Here is a 16,937-nt window from a genome sequence, read left to right as displayed (position 1 = left end):
AAGGACCTGTCTTCTGACACCCACGCAATCCAGTAGTAAGGAGGAGAAAATGAAAGAGAGAAACTGTGCTGAAGTTATTTTAAAGTGTGACCCTACTAGCATCTCTTCTGACTAAGTAGCCTAAGCTGAAGTTTGTTGGCTGGGCTTCGTGTGTTGTCATAACTTCAGTGTTTCCTGGTGTGTGTCTGCTCTGATTACACTTTCAATTTCTGAGTCTTTGCTCAAAACAGCTTAGCTCTTTACGGTCTGAACATGCATATGTGTTTCTGGATCTTATATAGCCATTACAGCCATCCAGTTTCCCTTTCCATTGCTTTTTAAAGTTGCATGGGAACCTGCTAAAACAAGTGGAAATATAGTTGTGCTTCATGACTTCATTAGGAGTCTCTCATTAGGAGGCCAGAGATTGTGCCTGACTGCTCATCGACTCTTCTGGCACTATGCAAATGTTAGCATCCTTCTTTGTAATGTGGACTCCTTGGCAGCAGTTTTGTGATGGTGGTGAACTTTCCACTTGCTCTGTCTAACAAGTGCTAAGTGCCATCAACCATCCAATGCATCTTCCATTTCTATTACTGGAATTGCTGGGGTCCACATGACTACTGGAATGCCAGAGCAGCACGTGTTATAGTTACAGCTGAGCCCTCCACAGCCCCTTAGCAATCAGCTGAGCCCTTCACTTGAGAACTAGTGAAAGAGGCCCACTTTAATGCAAAAATCACTTGCATTCTGCCCTGCAGTGGCTTACTTTCAAAAGGACCAGACAGTAAACGCTGACAAGGTCCACCATAACTCTCTGGCTGCCCCTTCTCTTGGAAGCAGCTGGTGTCTGGAAATTGCTTGAAGACTGAGCTGTAACTGTCACTTGAGAAAAGGCTTGAAATCCCTCATTTTCCCCATATTTCTTTTCACATGGGTGCTAAAGTCTCATGTGAAGTTTCTGTGCATTTGGTAGGACGAGCATGCTTGTGGCCCATGGATTTTCCCTCTGGGTAACTGGTTCCTCAGTCCCAAATCTGGTATGGTGATGCAGGGAGCCCTCACTTCATATCTTGGCTTGACATGCACTCCCTAGTTGGCTTCAGGCAAGCCACTTGGTCAGTCTTGGCCTTGCACCCTTATAATAGAGGGGTAACACCATTGTAAGGACTGTTGAAGTAATGCCCAGTAAGCCTAGGAAGCTTTTTGAGCACTTTGGAAATGCACTGAAGTGACTGGCCCCTGCCTAGGGCATTTAAATATATGCTTGAGCTGTGGTTGTTCATTTGCTGGTAGCCATAGGCAGTGCCAGAGGGGGATGAGGGAGGGGTCAAGTCCCCTTCTGCTGAATAGCTTGCCACTCCCATTGCTGAATCATAAACTGGAAATTTAAACTTGGGTGGCAGTTCTAAGCATGCATACTTGAAAGTTAACACCATCAACCAATAGGACTTGCTTTAGAGAAAATATGTTTAGAATGGAATCATTAAAGCAAAATATAGAGTTATTTCTCTTTCAGAAATCTAACATGTGAGCCAATGCTCCCCTTCCAGTGCTCAGCATGAGCTGTAGAGGGAAGTGAGTCTTGCCTGGAGGAGGCCGTTCTCTCCTGCTGTAAGCAGCTGTCACCAAATTGTAAAGCACTTTTTAGAGTGACCAGAGTCTGTAGAATTGAAACAGCAGCTTCAGTGCCCTTGTTTGAATCTCTCAATCCTCCTCCTCCTTCTTGCTCAGCCTACTTATTTTGGCATGTATTTGTGTAGGTTAGTTTAGTGCTCTCTTTCCAAGTTCCAGCATTGTTCTCTTCTCAACGATCAAAACAGCCCTACCATAAATGATTAGAAATGAAGGGTGTGTGTAAGGTCAGTTGTGCTTGTGTGTTTAAGGCCTTTGTGTTTAAAGTCAGTCAGTGTTCTCCAGAATTCCAACCAGAATGATAAGTAGTCCTGCAGAGTTGCCCTTCAAACTGGGATGGCTCCAGTTTGAATTTTAAGAGTGGGCGTTATGATGATGCCAATAGAATGAATGGGGCCTTATGAAAGAGCCCTTTAAATGCAAAGTGGTCATGCTCCCTCATGCTTGGCTCACTGAGACTGTCTCCTGCAGCTTCCTACAGAAACAGCAGCTTGTTGTCATGTGCAAAAAGACCCAGCTGATTATCACCACCCTCTTCGTACATATGATCAGGTTTATAGCAGCAATCACAATGTGCTGTTCGGAACATATTTTGCCAGTATTAAAAGGCCTTCATTGCCTTTCACCTTTGTTTCCAGGTATAATTCAAGGATGGGTGTGTGTTTCTTTAAAAGTTATAAAGCACGATATGGCTTGGGACTAGAGCATATGAAAGAGTGCCTCCTCCCTTATGAAGCTGCCTGTCCATTAAGATCAGAGATCCTGCCAGCTTCAAACATGAGAAGTGCAGACTAGAGACAATTGCCAGTGGTGGGGTCATCCTGTGTGGAGAATGGGCCCGCTTGTCCAAAGTTTGGTTAACCAACTATTGTTTTATATTATTAGGCCCAAAAGCCTTCTGTTGAACCTTGACTAGAGTCAACCATTTTCTCCTGTAAGACTCAATTTCTTGAGAACCAGGGAATCATATTTGCTATTCTTATATCTGTCGGTAATTCACTCCTGGGCAATGGTTGCCAAGGAGGCATCCTGGGGAGACATCCAATTAATTGGTGCAGATTAGCTAACCCCAGCCAAGGGCTTTGTTTCCATACTGAAAGTAAGGAGAGATCCTGGTTGAAACTTTTCAGCCATGTTTGTGTCTCAGAATGCTTTACACATGAACAGAACAGAACCTCCAAATCAAGAGGATTTATCCAGCAGTCTCCCTTCATGTTTTGACTATAAGAAAATTGACTCTGACAAATGGAGCTTTGGCTCTTTCTTCTTGAAGAGGAGGGACTTCAAGGGGACTCTTATGCCAGAGACTACTTTGTTGCTGGTAGGGATGTGCACGAACTGGTTCGGAGGCCCTTTTAGGTTTGAACACTGGGTGGGTTTGAGGTTCAAAGGCGGGTGGGGTCTCGCTTTAAGGGCTGGGGAGTGTGCACTTACCCCTCTCCCCCCACTTTTCCCCCGCCAGCATTCGGTTTTGGTAAAAGCCTTTGGGGTGGCAGTGTATCTCCCTGCCACCCCTTCTTCCTCTTCAGCTGGAAGTAGGGATGTGCACGGTCCGGAGAAGTCCGGACCGGCACCGAAGGGGGGCCTTGTTTTTAGGGCGGGGAGGGCTTGCTTAGCCCTCCCGCCTCCTTGCCCCCGCCAGCGCCCGTATTGTACTGTATAGGGGCGCTGGAAACCAGCCGCCCCCCCCGCCGCCGCGGCGAAATAACCCCTAAAACCAGCCAGCCCTCCCTCCCTCCCAGCTACCTGCCCGCCCGCCCGCCCACCCACTCACCCAGTCGCTCACCCCGGTGAGTCACCCGGTCGCTGGATAAAAAGCGAGAGGAGCTCCGGCACAGAGCTCCTCTCGCTTGGAAGGCCTCCAGCAGAATGGTGGCTTGCGCGCGCCGCAAACCACGCCGTTCTCCGGAGGCCCGGTCTACCCGCCGGGAAAGGGCCGGGTAGACCGGGCCTCCGATCGCTGGGTAGACCGGGCCTCCGATCGCCGGAGGCCCGGTCTACCCAGCGATCGGAGCCCCGGTCTACCCGGCCCTTTCCCGGAGGGTAGAACGGGCCTCCGATCGCTGGGTAGACCGGGCCTCCGGCGATCGGAGGCCCGGTCTACCCAGCGATCGGAGGCCCGGTCTACCCAGCGATCGGAGGCCCAGTCTACCCGCCGGGAAAGGGCCGGGTAGACCGGGGCTCCGATCGCTGGGTAGACCGGGCCTCCGGCGATTGGAGGCCCGGTCTACCCAGCGATCGGAGGCCCGGTCTACCCGGCCCTTTCCCGGCGGGTAGACCGGGCCTCCGGAGAACGGCGTGGTTTGCGGCGCGCGCATGCGCGCGTGCGCAAGCCACCATTCTGCTGGAGGCCTTCCAAGCGAGAGGAGCTCTGTGCCGGAGCTCCTCTCGCTTTTTATCCAGCGACCGGGTGACTCACCGGGGTGAGCGACTGGGTGAGTGGGTGGGCGGGCGGGCGGGCAGGTAGCTGGGAGGGAGGGAGGGCTGGCTGGTTTTAGGGGTTATTTCGCCGCGGCGGGGGGGGGCTGGTTTCCAGCGCCCCTATACAGTACAATACGGGCGCTGGCGGGGGCAAGGAGGCGGGAGGGCTAAGCAAGTCCTCCCCTCCCTTAAAGACATACCCCCCACCCGGACCCGAACCAGGCAGGGCCGGACCGGTCCGGCAGTTCGGCCATTCTTTGGAATGGCTGCCGGACCGGTTCGGACACACCACTAGCTGGAAGTGGCCGGAAGTATCAGACATGCACGCCCATGATGTTTGCATGCGCGCCCGATACTTCTGGCCGAAGAGGAGAAATGAGCGGCAGTGAGGTAACACTGCTGCCCCAAAGGCTTTTACCAAAACCGAGGGCTGGTGGGGGGAGAGCGGGGGGAGGGGTAAGTGCACCCTCCCCCTCCCTTAAATCGAGACCCCCACCCCCTCGAGCCACTCCTGCCCGGTTCCGTGCACCTCTCTAGCTCCTGGTGCGGGACAAGGACAGCAGCTGTGCTTCTTAGGATTTAGACTTTCTTTTTTCAATGTTGAGGTATCTGCCCCTTGATCCAACCACAGCCAGTCCACGTAGGATGCTAGAAATGTATCTTGCTGCTTTGTGCTATTTTCCCTATCTTCATCCTGAACCCTTACTGCCTGTAAACCTTTTCTTTTTTAACGTAAAACCATCATTTTAGCTTTATACTATAATTAGACTGCACTTGAAATTTTATACACTGTGCTAGGCCTGCTTGTGTCCTGCTTAGTTATAAATTATGTCAAGGAGCTTGTTTGGAATCTTCCTTTGGCTCCAGGAGATTCCTGTTCCAGCAGCTGAACACTGCACAGCTGTTTGGGGGGTTCTGGCCTGAGGAGGCATCTAGCCTGCCTGAAAGAGCTGCTGGTGGCAATAAAAAGGTCGTGTTAGAGCAGTGATTCTCAAACTTGGGTCCTCAGGTGTTATTGGACTTCAACTCCCATAATCCCCAACCAAAGGCCACTAAGGCTGGGGATTATGGGAGTTGAAGTCCAATAACACCTGAGGACCCAAGTTTGAGAATCCCTGTGTTAGAGGTTTTAGAGCACACCTGGCATGGACTGGGCCTTGGAGGTGCACGTTGGGTACCTAGGTGGCGGCGGCAGCAGCAGCAGCAGCAAAGCACCCAGCAACCGGGCTGTGGGCAGCATCCCAGTCGGGGGCTGCTCTTTCAAGGGGCATGCAGTTGGTGCTGGGGTTAGGCTGCAATGGCTTTTATTCTCCTGGGCTGAATAATGAATAATTATTCATAAAATGAATAATTTTATGCACTGAATAAAATGATGTGTCTCCTTTTTGTTGCTGTCGTTTTTTTTGTTTTGGGGTTTTTTGTTTTGTTTGCATTAAATGGTTTAAAGAGTTACACTGTTTTAAATTGCTTTTATTTTTCCTTAGCTGCCTTTAGAAGCTTCCGTTGAAAGGTGACCTAGATATAAGAAATATCCGGGGAGCGGGGTGGCGGCGTGACACAGTGGCAGAGCATTTGCTTGCATGCAGAAGGACCCAGGTTAGGTCCCTGGTGGCATCTGCAGGTCGAGCTGGGAAAGGCTCTTGCCCGGAACCTCAGAGAACAATTGCCAGTCAAGGCAGACAGCTGGATGGACCAAGGTTCAGAACTGGTATAAGGCAGCCCCGTATGTTCAATAAAATGCAAATGCAAAAGGTTTAGGCTATTTGGGCTGTCTGCTGTACTGTGTACAGTGCAGTAGTCTGTTAACAACTCTCTGTGTTATTTTACATGTCAGATCACCTTAAGGGTGTGCTGGGTGAAATGCTGCTGGATCTTTGCACAAACCTTTAAAAGAACAAGTTGGCTAATTCTTAGCAACAGTGAAGTTCCAGTAGCTACTGATGCAAGCATTGCCTCCAGTGTGACTCACTGGACTGGGTTTGTGTGTTAGGTTTTGCTAGTCTGCCTGATGCTTGTTGTGTCCAGGTTGCCTTTGTGGTGAGCTGCTTCTTTCAGAAGAACCAGTATTGTTGCTGTACTCTGCAATGTAGGATTGGTGGATGGCACAGGTGTTCCAGGATTCCCAGATATTGACTAGAACTCCCAGCATCCCCAGCTGAAATGGCTCTTGGCTGGGAATTGTAGTCAGCTGTATCTGGGAATCCCGGTTCCAGGGAACCCTGGATGGGCCTCGTGCTAGACAATAATTTCAGTCTCTGCCCCCTGGGCTGCCCCCTTCTTCCACATGTTCCAGCCTGTCTTTGCTGTTTTTAGCTTGACATTTGACTCAAAGCAGAGGCCACAACACAAGGGAGAATAGCGTTAGACTGATTCACTGTTGGGTTTTGTTTCTCTTGCAGACTGTGATTCAAAGAAGAAAAGGAAAGAAGCCGAAATCTACCAGGCCCTGAACAGCAACCCTGTTGATGTTGCTGCCCTCAGACGCATGGCTATCAGTGAAGGGGGTCTTTTGATGGACGAGATCCGATGCAGAGTGTGGCCAAAGCTACTGAACGTGAACACAGAAGACCTGCCACCTCGTCCAGGTGAAGACGCCTGGCTCTTGTTGCTCAGGAAGGCTCAGATAAAGTTCTTCCTTCTGGATGCCCTTGCCTTCCGAGGTGTGGTAGGCATCCAGTAGGAGCAGGGCCTTGTTGTGGTGGCACCACCCTTAGAGAATGCTCTCCCCACAGAAGCACTGTTGACCCCTGTGTTGCTCTGCTTCAGGCATTGTGTTATAATCTGACTTTTTTGTTGTGCATGTAGGGGTAGCTGATGCTTGCTAGCTGCTGTTTTGGTGCTTTAGTTGTGGATTGCGGTTTTAATTGTAGTTGACTTTTCATTCACTGTGGCTTTCATCATGTTTCTGTGTTTTGGAGAAAGGCCATAGCTGAAATTCTGGTTGTCTCCTGATTCCACTTGGATCATTGTAGCTTCTTCGGCCTTGGAACAGAGCAGGAAGGGTTCATTTCGGCATGTGTTGCTCACCTCCTCTCATCAGCCTCTTGCCTGGATGGCTGGGCCTCCCCACTTGACTCCCTCGTGGCCCTTACCTCCCCCTGTGGCGACTGCTCTTCTCCTCCCTTCGCCATCCCTGCTCTCTCCATAGGCCAGTCCAACTCATTCATGCCCTATAGAGAGAACTCTCCAGAGTTCTCAGTCACGCGAATCCTCCGAGCAAGATGCCACCTGGTCGTCCTGTGCCAGCCCCTCCGCCTCAGTGGGCCATTCCTCTTCCTCGTACCTGTCCAGGGAGCCCCTTGGCTGCTTCCGCATCTTTCCGTCTGTCCCTGCACCCTCTGCTGCATCAGTTTGGTATTACTCTCTAAGGACAGTTCTGTTCCCTCAGAACAACCCCTAGCATCTGGATACTGTGCAAAACCAAAACTATATTGAATTCAACTCTGAAGGGCAAAAGGACTGTTTGGGTAGGTGGCCTTGCTGTGCCATGTATTTTGCTCTAAATACTTCAAGGACAGCCAGGCCATATACTGTGTTTCCCCGAAAATAAGACAGTGTCTTATATTAATTTTAGCCCCAAAAAATGCACTAGGGCAATTAGCAGTACATCAGAAATTACTGCTAGGTCTTACTTTCAGGGTAGGTCTTACTTTCGGGGAAACAGGGTATTTTATTTATATATGAAATATAGCTTTCCTTGTGTGCTATATTCAGATTTTAAGGCACAGATGGGCAAAAGCAGTGCAAACTTCTTTCTTTCCTCTCAGTTGGTCAGAGATTCAGGATAGCCCTTATGAATCAGTTTCCATTGGAGGAGAGACCATCAGAAGCTTGTGATATCTTTATCTATTTTGTTTACAGATATGTGAGCCAGTGTGCTTGTATGGCTGCAGCAGCAAGCACACAGGTGGTGCTATTTACAAAGAAGCCTAAATGCTTTCACAAGTATTTCTTAGCAACTACCCTTGGGCCAGATGGATGTGAGTGCCCCACTCTTTGTGGGTGGATGCAGGGCTTCTGTGCAGATATCTGGGTGCATTCCCTTTAAGGGTTCCTTGCTAGAACTAACAGCCCACTTAATATAGACTGTTCTTGTCAGTCAGCAGGTTCTACCATGGCTGAGAGAAAAAGTGGTTCTTGTTTTGCATGATGGCAAAACATGGCATTACAATATCCTTGCCTGGGCAATGCCTCTGCTAACTGGGAAAAGAGGCACCTTTTAAAAGTGGCGAGTCTCTTTATTTAGCAGGGGGAGAGCAACTGGCCCTCTCCATCCCCAGCACAGCATCCTTCCAGTGACTGTTGCTGGGGTCTATCTTACATTTCTTTTCTAGATTGTGAGCCTTTGGGGGACAGGGATCCATCTTTTTTAATTTATTATTTCTCTGTGTAAACCACTTTGGAAACTTTTGTTGAAAAGTGGTGTATAAATTGTTGTTGTTGTTGTAGAGTTGCTGTGATGTTTTCTAGTTGCTAAGAATGAGCATCGTCTGTGTCGCAATGCATCCAGCAAGCCGTGTCTTGAGGAGGGATGAATACTTAAGTACGACTCCAGTCTCTCTGGCTGTGTTGTGTCTCTTCTCGGTTCCTTTGGGGCAGAACCCCTCTCTTGCTTGTGACTAGAATCAGTTTGTAACACTCTTCTGTCTCTGCCAGGAGAGGAGCTCCGGGAAGACAACAAAGACTACCAGCAAGTGTTGTTAGATGTGAGGCGATCCCTTCGGCGCTTCCCTCCAGGTAACAGTCATAAGGGAAGCACTGGGAGTGCACTGCAGAACTAGTTTGGACCGAAAGGCACTTCCTTGTTGTAGCGCCTTCCAAAGATGCTGGTGGCTGCAGTTTTGCAAGGGGTCTGAGCATTTTCTGCCAGATACCCTTGTTCTGTAGAAGGAAGCTAGGGCAGTTGAACTGGCTTATGTGGATGGCTTAGACACGTGTCTTGAGTTGGCCGTAGCAACGCCTCCATGGCCTGGTGCAAGCGGGTCCCCGAGAAAGTCCTCTCCTGTTCCATCTGTAATGCATTTGCTCCACTTCCTCCAGCTGTTGCTTGAATTACGACCTGCTACTATTCAGCCACAAGCGAGAGAGCAGGTGGTTTTTGCCCTCACTCTGTGGAGTCACTTTGCTGAGAACCTCTCTTTACAGAGGGAGGTAAAGCATCCAACAACATGTGGCAGTCCCACTGTTTTTCATGATGCAGGAAAGCATTTTGCATGCTGACAGACTAGGGATGTACACAAATTGCGATTCGAAGAGTGATTCACGGTGCATCCCCAGCACCTTTTTAAAAGGGAGGAGAGCAGGTCCATCCCTGCTCCTTCACCGCTTACCACCGCTTCCCGTTCAGGCTGCGTGCCCCCCAGCTGCCATAGCGTGTACCAGTGGCCACTCTCCCAAGCTGCCCTTGCACGACGGCGGCACGCACATGGCCTCCGAGCATATTTTGTGCACCTTCTCGATAGGAAGGTCATGGGGGTGCAGAGGCAGGTAAAGTCGGTAACTCCATTCAGGAGACCATCCTCAGCCCTGCCTTTCCAGAAGCCATGCAGCTGTGGTTCTTTATGCACGACTTGAGGTGACTGATGCAATGGGGCTGCTGCCCCACTGACCCTCTCCTGCTGCTCTCCTTGCAGGCATGCCCGATGAGCAGAGGGAGGGGCTGCAGGAAGAGTTGATTGACAGCATCCTGCACGTCCTGCAGCGTAACCCGCAGCTGCACTACTACCAGGGCTACCATGACATCGTGGTCACCTTCCTGCTTGTTGTGGGAGAGAGACTGGCAACGGCCCTCGTGGAAAGGCTGTCGACCCATCACCTCAGGTACTCTCGTCTGTGTAGTCAGGCAGCCATTCTGCACAGGGCTGAAAGAGCGTCTGGCTGTCTGGGGCTCTGCCTGGCTTGCAGGGGCCAGATATTGGTTGGCTTTCAGTCCCACGACTAGGGATGTGCAAGCTCCAGCGTGCGGCCAGTCCAGCGGTGGGGGGGATTACCTTAAGGAGCAGGGAGGGTGTGCTTACCACACACCCTGCCGTGTTTCCCCCTGCCGGCGCTCTTGCCCAAACTGTTGGCATGGGGCGGCAGCATACCTCCTTGCCGCCCCGGTCAGCAGCAAACCGGAAGTGTCCGATGTGCGTGTGGGCACTTCCAGTTTGCCGCTGACTGGGGTGGCAAGGAGGTACGCTGCCACCCTGTGCCAGCGGTTTGGGTGAGAGCTCCAGCGGGGGAAACGTGGCGGGGGTGGTGGTAAGGACACCCTCGCTGCTCCTTAAAGGTAACCCTGCCCCCCCCCCCCCGCAGGACTGGCCAAACACCGGACCAGTTCATAGGTTTGGAAAAGGACCTCCGAACTGGTTTGTGCACATCCCTACCCACTAAAGAATGCTGCCTCTGCCTGTAAAATAATAATCATAATAATAATGAGTGGATTGGAAAGAAAGAAGAGCAGCTCCCTGACAGGTCTCCTCTCTAGACAGGTGTGGTGGGGTTTCTGGGCTGCCCCCTAGCAGTGTTCCTTTCCCCTTCCCTCTGCTCCAGTTCACAGCCTGCTGGCACGGGCTAAGCTGTCGGTTCTCTCCTCCCAGCGTCTGCTGGCTGTTCCCCCTGCCTGAAATGAGCAATGAGCCTTTCCAGGTGGAAGCCAGGCCCTCTGCATGCCTCCCACACCTCTTCTGCCAGCTCTGCCTCTCTTGGACTGAGGGCCTGAGAAGTAGCCCCAGGAGCTGAGCTGGGCCAAGCCAGCAGTTCCCCAGAGGGGCCGTGGGTGGGTTTGCTTCAGCTCCTCCTCTTCCCTCTCGTTAGTGCAGCATCTGGATGTTCCTCAGCTGGATGGTAGGTTGCTCCACCCAGGGCCTGGGGTAGGATTGATGCTGTCCTGCCACAGTCTGGCTGGCCAGGGAGCACCACTTATACATGCTCAGGCAGAGAGAAGCATTAGGAACTGGGCACAGGGGGCCTCGAAATGAGCCGCGGGGGGGGGGGGCGGCAGCGGGGAGAGGCTTCTCTTCTTGTGAGCTGCATGCTCAGACTGTGGAGACCAGCAGGCAACAGCTGCTTCCGAGTGACATCCTGACTCCGTACCATGCTTCCCTGTCCCTTTGATATCCGCCATCTCCACTGGATTCTTGTGAAAGAGGATGGTTGAAATCCAGCTCTTGGGCGGTAGACGCTGCCATCCTCCTTGTTGCTTTCTAGACTGTTTAACCTGCAGTGCCGGCCGTGGCAAGAACGACGGTTCTGGGCAAGGATCTGCCGTTTTTGTTGCTTCTCATGGAGTAGGATGTGTTCTGTGGGTCCTTATCCAAAGACAGCAGAAACAGTGCAAGTCATGCAGGGGAAGTGGGATTGGAGAGGAGACTGGATGGATTAGAGATGTGATGCATCTTCTGGGCAGAAGAAAGAGAATAGAGTGGAGCACGGAGCAAAAAGCCCTTTGCTGTGAGAGCGATAGGAAGCCCTCTCACCACTGGGACGGAAAATGATCCCATTTCCCTGACAAGGACAAGATGGGCGACTTTGTGGCTTTTTCCTAAGCAGCCGGCTGGCCGGGCATGTGACTTCATCAGTGGTGTGTTGCACAGGGAGTTTGCTCATTCTACCTCTGTTGTCCGGCAGGGATTTCATGGACCCGACAATGGACAACACCAAGCACATCTTAAACTACCTAATGCCCATCATCGACCAGGTGAATCCCGAATTGCATGACTTCATGCAGAGGTACGTAAAGGTGCGGTGTATTCTTCAAAGGGTTTTTCTTTAGTGGCTCCAATGTAAGTCTCGACCTGGAGAAGCCTCCTTGACTCTAATCCAGCTCTGCTGCTGTGCCCAGGTGGGCAGTGCCTTCTTCAGGGTCCTAAGAACAGCCCTGCTGGGTCGGGCCCAAGGCCCATCCAGTCCAGCATTCTGCTTCACACAGTGGCCCACGGGATGAGAAGTTAAATTTCAGTTAAAATGCCTTGTTTTATTTGGAAGCTATAACCCGATCCCTCTTTCACCCTCCAGAGGGGTGAGAGACTAAGAGAAAGAAGAGTGAGCTAGCAGGAGGCTTTGCTTCATGTCCCAGAACAAGAGGGAAGGTGGCCAGGGTGGGGGGTGTCAGCTTGCCTGTTCGGAAAAGAACGCCCAGAGGAGGTGCCAGTCCACTATTATCCCCCATGTTCCCCCTCATTCTCTAGATCTCTGAATGTTGCCAAGATTTGTTAGTGGCTTTTAAAAAAAAGAAAATTGCTCCCAGGGAATGCTAGAGAAATCCACTGCCTCCTGAGAACTTCGTCGGGGTGCTGAGTGAGAAGTCTGGCTTCCCTCTAGAGAAGGGGAGGCTGGAGAAAGATCGCCAGGCCCTCTTTACCCGTTCTGAACTCCGTTTGCTTGCAGACTGAATCTTCTGAGTCTGCTCAGCCTGCCTAGAAGGACCCTGGGAAATCCGATGACTGGGCTGGCCTTGTTTGTTGGCGATTGGTCAGAATAGGGGCCTGTCAGCTTTTCGGATGATTTATTTGGGGCAGGGCTAGCTGCTGCTCACCCTTGTGGGTGGGGGAGAAAAGAAAGGCTGGTCCTGATTGGTGCTGGGGCACTAAATATGCAACTTGAGCAGTGAGTAAGTTTGTCAATTAGTTCATTTGGGGGCAACTGATCCCACTGAACACTCTAATAGGGAGGAAAGGAATTTAGAAAGAAGACCAACAGCCAGGGCCATCTGCTGGCAAGCGGTAGAAATGCAAGAGCAACATTCAAGCAAGGGACACAGAGAGAAAGACAGAGAGGACGAGACGGTATGTGTGGTGAGAGAATGAGAGGGTGGCATTCTCTACCCTCTTCCCCACTGACAAGAATGTGGGGCTGGCAAGGAGGGGGTCAGTAAGGAGCCTCTATTGCCTGCTGTGGTGCATTCCAGGGCCTCTGCTGGTGGCAGCCAGTCTTCATAGAGTGGAGACAGGGATGCATTCTCTCCATGTGGTGCTGCTGTGGCAAGTGGCCATAGGCATTCTAGACAGGAGGATAACTTGCCCGCACCAGCCTTGTGGCAAATGTAGCAGGGTGGCTCAGAGGTAGAGCATCTGCTTTGGAGGCAGAGGGGCCCAGTTTCCCTCCCTGGCAGCATCTCCAGGTTGTGCTGGGATCAACCCCTGCCTGAGGCCTTGGAGAGCTACTGCCAGTCCGTGCAGACCATACTGAGCTCGGTGGCCCAAGGGTCTGACTTGGGGAATGCCCCCTAGTGAGCTCATGACTGAGCAAGGATCTAGAGTTAGATCTCTGGCATCTAGCAAATAACGTATTGCACCACACTAGTAGAGCAGATGGTGTGCAGGGGCTGGCTGGCAGGCTTCTCCTTGTGGGCCCTCAGTAAAGCTTCCCAGTGTTCTGCCTGAAATATCTTGAGGGCTGAGAGAGCTTCCCTTGCTCTGTTTGAGAAACGTCTCTGTCACAACTTTGCACTGCCATGTGGGCTGCATTATCTTTGCTTTTAAAGGCAAACCGGCTCACATCGCGCTTTGTGGGCAACAGTGGCCGCTGTCCAGCACTCCTTCCCTTGTCTTGGGCAGTATAATTTGCCTGCTTAGCTCTCTTCCAGCAGATTGACATGTGACGCATCCGAGACTTCTTGCTCTCTTTCCCCAAAGCTGAAGCAGAACTGTGGAGAAGGGATGGGGAGGGAGAGATCACAGTCTGCTGCTTGGATAAAATGCTCTGCTTGGCCGGTGGGATGTCCTTTGCAAAGCCCCAGCCCGTGGAATGGTGTGACTGAGTGCTTTTGGCGGAGCAAGCTGTCAGGATTTGGAGTCTGGAAGGAAGGGAGCCTCTGTGGCTTGTCTAGTGCAATCCCGCTTCCCCAGAGAAGCACTTCCTGTACATGAGCTAACTATGAGAAGAGGTTTGCTGGATCAGGCCTAACCTCTCTAGTCCAGCACCCTCTTCCCCACGGTGGCCAGCCAAACTTTTATTTATTTATTTATTCTATCCTACTCTTCCTCCAAGGAGCTCAGAGAGGTGTACATGCTTATTTTTACCCTCACAACAACCCTGTGAGGTAGGTTAGGCTGAGAGATACATGACTGGCCCAGAGTCACCCAGTGAGTTTCATGGTGGAATGGGGATGCAAACTGGGGTCTTCCCAGTCCTATACCAACACTCTAACCACTATGCTGTGCTGGCTCTCAAAGGCCTCTGGGAAGCCCCCCCGCAGCAGATGAAGGCAAGCCCCCTCTCACACCATTGCTCTCCTGCAATAGGGTTCAGGGGCATTCTGCCTCTAAACATGGAGGTAGCATGTAACCATCAGGACTATTAACTGTTCTCTGAGGACTTCTTGTTTTGAAGACATTAGGCTAGCGGCTATTGCCACAGCCTGTGGCAGCTACAATGTGAAACTGTACTTAAGTTCCTTATGTCTGTCCTGAATCTCCTGCCAATCGGTTTCACAGGATGATGCCCTTCTATAGTGTTGTGACAGAGGGAGAAAAACTCTCTCTCCACTTCCTCCTCCTCCAGTATCCCTGCAGGTGCTTGCCTGACCTGTCACTGAAAACAACCTGTATAGAAGATTCGGCGGCCTCTGGGTTGGGAGAAGGTTGATCAAGTATTGGTAGGCGATATCTCAAGTGCAGAACATCCTGTTTCTGCTGGATCAATGGATCTGCCTTCCAGAAAATCCTTGGAGCTCTGAAATCCACAGCTGGCAATGAACTTATAAGCAAGGCCACATTTGCATTGAGCCAGGGTAGGGATGTGCGTGGTCCATGCAGAGGCATGGTCTGCCAGGGGGGTGTGCCGCTTTAAGGGCAGCGGGGGTTGTACTTGCCCCTCCCGCCATTCCCCCCCCCTCGGGCGCTCAATTGTTTAGTGAAATTTTCGGGGTGGCAACGTTCCTCCCTGCCGCTCCTGCCCCCTTGTTGACTGCGAAAAGCTGAAGTAACTTCCGCGCAGGTGCCCGCTGCTGATATGCACACACACCGGACACGTCATATGCTGTGCAGCGTGCACCTGTGCGGAAGTTACTTCCGCTTTTTGCGGTCAACAAGGGGGCAGGGGCGGCAGGGAGGAACGCTGCCGCCCCGAAAATTTCACTAAACAATTGAGCGCCCGAGGGGATAAAGCGCCAGGAGGGGTAAGTACAACCCCCGCCCTTAAAGCAACATACACCCTGGCGTCGAACCAGTTCGCAGGCCTCTAACATAGTCTGCAGACTGGTTCGTGCACATCCCTAAGCCAGGGCTGAGGGCTTCACCTAGAGATTCCTCATTTCCTCCTACAGAAGGATTTTCCTGCAGTGGGGAGCAAGTGCCAGCTCCCTGGTGCCTGAGGCCGCGTGGCAAGCCGTTGCTGCCGCTTCTGCAGTGCACATAGCACACGGTTCAGCAGCTTCCCTCCACTTCATCTCCCCAGCTGATCGCCCCTCCCTCCCTGCCCAAATATTTCAGCCATGGCACATCCATCTCTCTCTCCCTTCCTGAGAGCAGCCGTGCCCTTCTCTTCCTGTCTGACAGTCCCATTCCCTGCCAACTGAAGAAACAGGCTGGGACTCCACACTTCTTCTTCTTCTCGGGGTCTCCCCCTCGGTCATTAAATGGCAGGGAGGAGGACTCTTCCCACTGCCACTTGCTGAGTCTGGGGCAGCTAATGAGATGGTCATTGAGAGGGTGGGCTGGTGGAGGCTGCTGATGGGTTGCCTCTGCCAGTTGAGGCTGCTGCCCCACCGTGCCCCATTAGTGGGCTGGCCACAAGTGAGTGGTGTGTGTGTGTGTAGCGCCCTCTCTTGTGTGTGGTGTGTTCCTTTCCTAATAGGGAATCGTTTTGCTCTCGTTAAGTCTGCATTTTGGTGCTTTCTGTGTTTTGCACAGGGCGGAAGTGGGGACCATCTTTGCTCTCAGCTGGCTGATCACCTGGTTTGGACACGTCCTTTCCGACTTCAGACACGTCGTGCGGCTCTATGACTTCTTCCTGGCATGCCACCCACTGATGCCTATTTACTTTGCGGCAGAGGTGGGTGTCGTGCTGAAAAGCGGATTCCACAGGGATGTGGCTCTTAGGGACGGGCAGCTGGTCCTCCTTGCAGAATTCCAGTCTCAGGCCTCGTGTGAAAAGAGCTGTAGCAGAGCTCATCCTGCCCCCCCCCCCTCCTTGGTCCTTTGAATGGCTTTGCTGTGCCCATGCAGAATGGGGACAGCCGAGGATCAAGGGGGCTTGCAGAAAGCCCTGGCCAGAAGCCCAGACTGGGGGCGGGGGGAGCGCCTGTTGGAGGATCGGGCTGCTGCTTGTCTGAGTGAGCGGACGCATTGCTAAGGGGCTCTCTGTACAGGGCGGGGGCTCTCTGCTCTGTGTCCCTGCATTTTCTTGCGACAGAAGAGTGCCCTTGCGCAGTCATGAGAGGGCTGCATCTAGTTTTCTGGGGACCATTTACTTACCACAGGCGGCTCCTCAAATACAGAACTCCCAGGCTGACACACAGGCTACATGCTGCATCCAGAAAACGATGCCACTCCCAAGCTAAGCATCTCCATGGACAGACATGCCCTTTAGAGAGGAACCCTCCATGTGGCATGATTTGGCAGAGGTATTTGGGTTCCCTGCCATGGCACGCCTGGCTGGGGGCCATGGGGAGAGGCAGTGGCAGTGCCTTCGTCCACCCAAGCCAGGTATCCGCTTGCTTCCTTCCTTCCTTCCCTCTGCAGATCGTGCTCTACCGAGCGCAGGAGGTTCTGGCCTGTGAGTGCGACATGGCCTCCGTCCACCACCTCTTGTCCCAGATCCCACAAGACCTCCCTTACGAGACCCTGATCAGTCGAGCTGGGGACCTCTTTGTCCAGTTCCCGCCGTCGGAACTCGCCCGGGAGGCTGCTCAGCAGCAAGCCGAAAGGTGAGTAGTGCAAGCCTGTGTGGGCAAGCCGTGCCTGATGTGCACACACCCC

General features: G+C 52.2%; 1 protein-coding gene across 2 annotated transcripts in view; it reads left to right on the top strand.

Annotated features, from left to right (window-relative positions):
- Window positions 1–16,937, top strand: part of TBC1D20 (TBC1 domain family member 20) — a 31,939-nt gene that overhangs the window by 9,808 nt on the left and 5,194 nt on the right. For both annotated transcript variants that reach the window (XM_053244773.1, XM_053244772.1), the window contains exons 2-7: window positions 6,435–6,620; window positions 8,692–8,772; window positions 9,669–9,855; window positions 11,647–11,748; window positions 15,870–16,011; window positions 16,701–16,885. In XM_053244773.1, coding sequence (XP_053100748.1) covers window positions 6,521–6,620; window positions 8,692–8,772; window positions 9,669–9,855; window positions 11,647–11,748; window positions 15,870–16,011; window positions 16,701–16,885 — 797 coding nt within the window. In that variant the 5' untranslated portion in view covers window positions 6,435–6,520. The remainder of the gene's footprint in view (window positions 1–6,434; window positions 6,621–8,691; window positions 8,773–9,668; window positions 9,856–11,646; window positions 11,749–15,869; window positions 16,012–16,700; window positions 16,886–16,937) is intronic.

Source organism: Hemicordylus capensis, chromosome 4 (genome assembly GCF_027244095.1).
Source record: "Hemicordylus capensis ecotype Gifberg chromosome 4, rHemCap1.1.pri, whole genome shotgun sequence".
NCBI lineage: Eukaryota > Metazoa > Chordata > Lepidosauria > Squamata > Cordylidae > Hemicordylus > Hemicordylus capensis.
The sequence above is the reverse complement of the archived record's forward strand: the minus strand, read 5'-3'. Positions and strand labels throughout refer to the sequence as shown.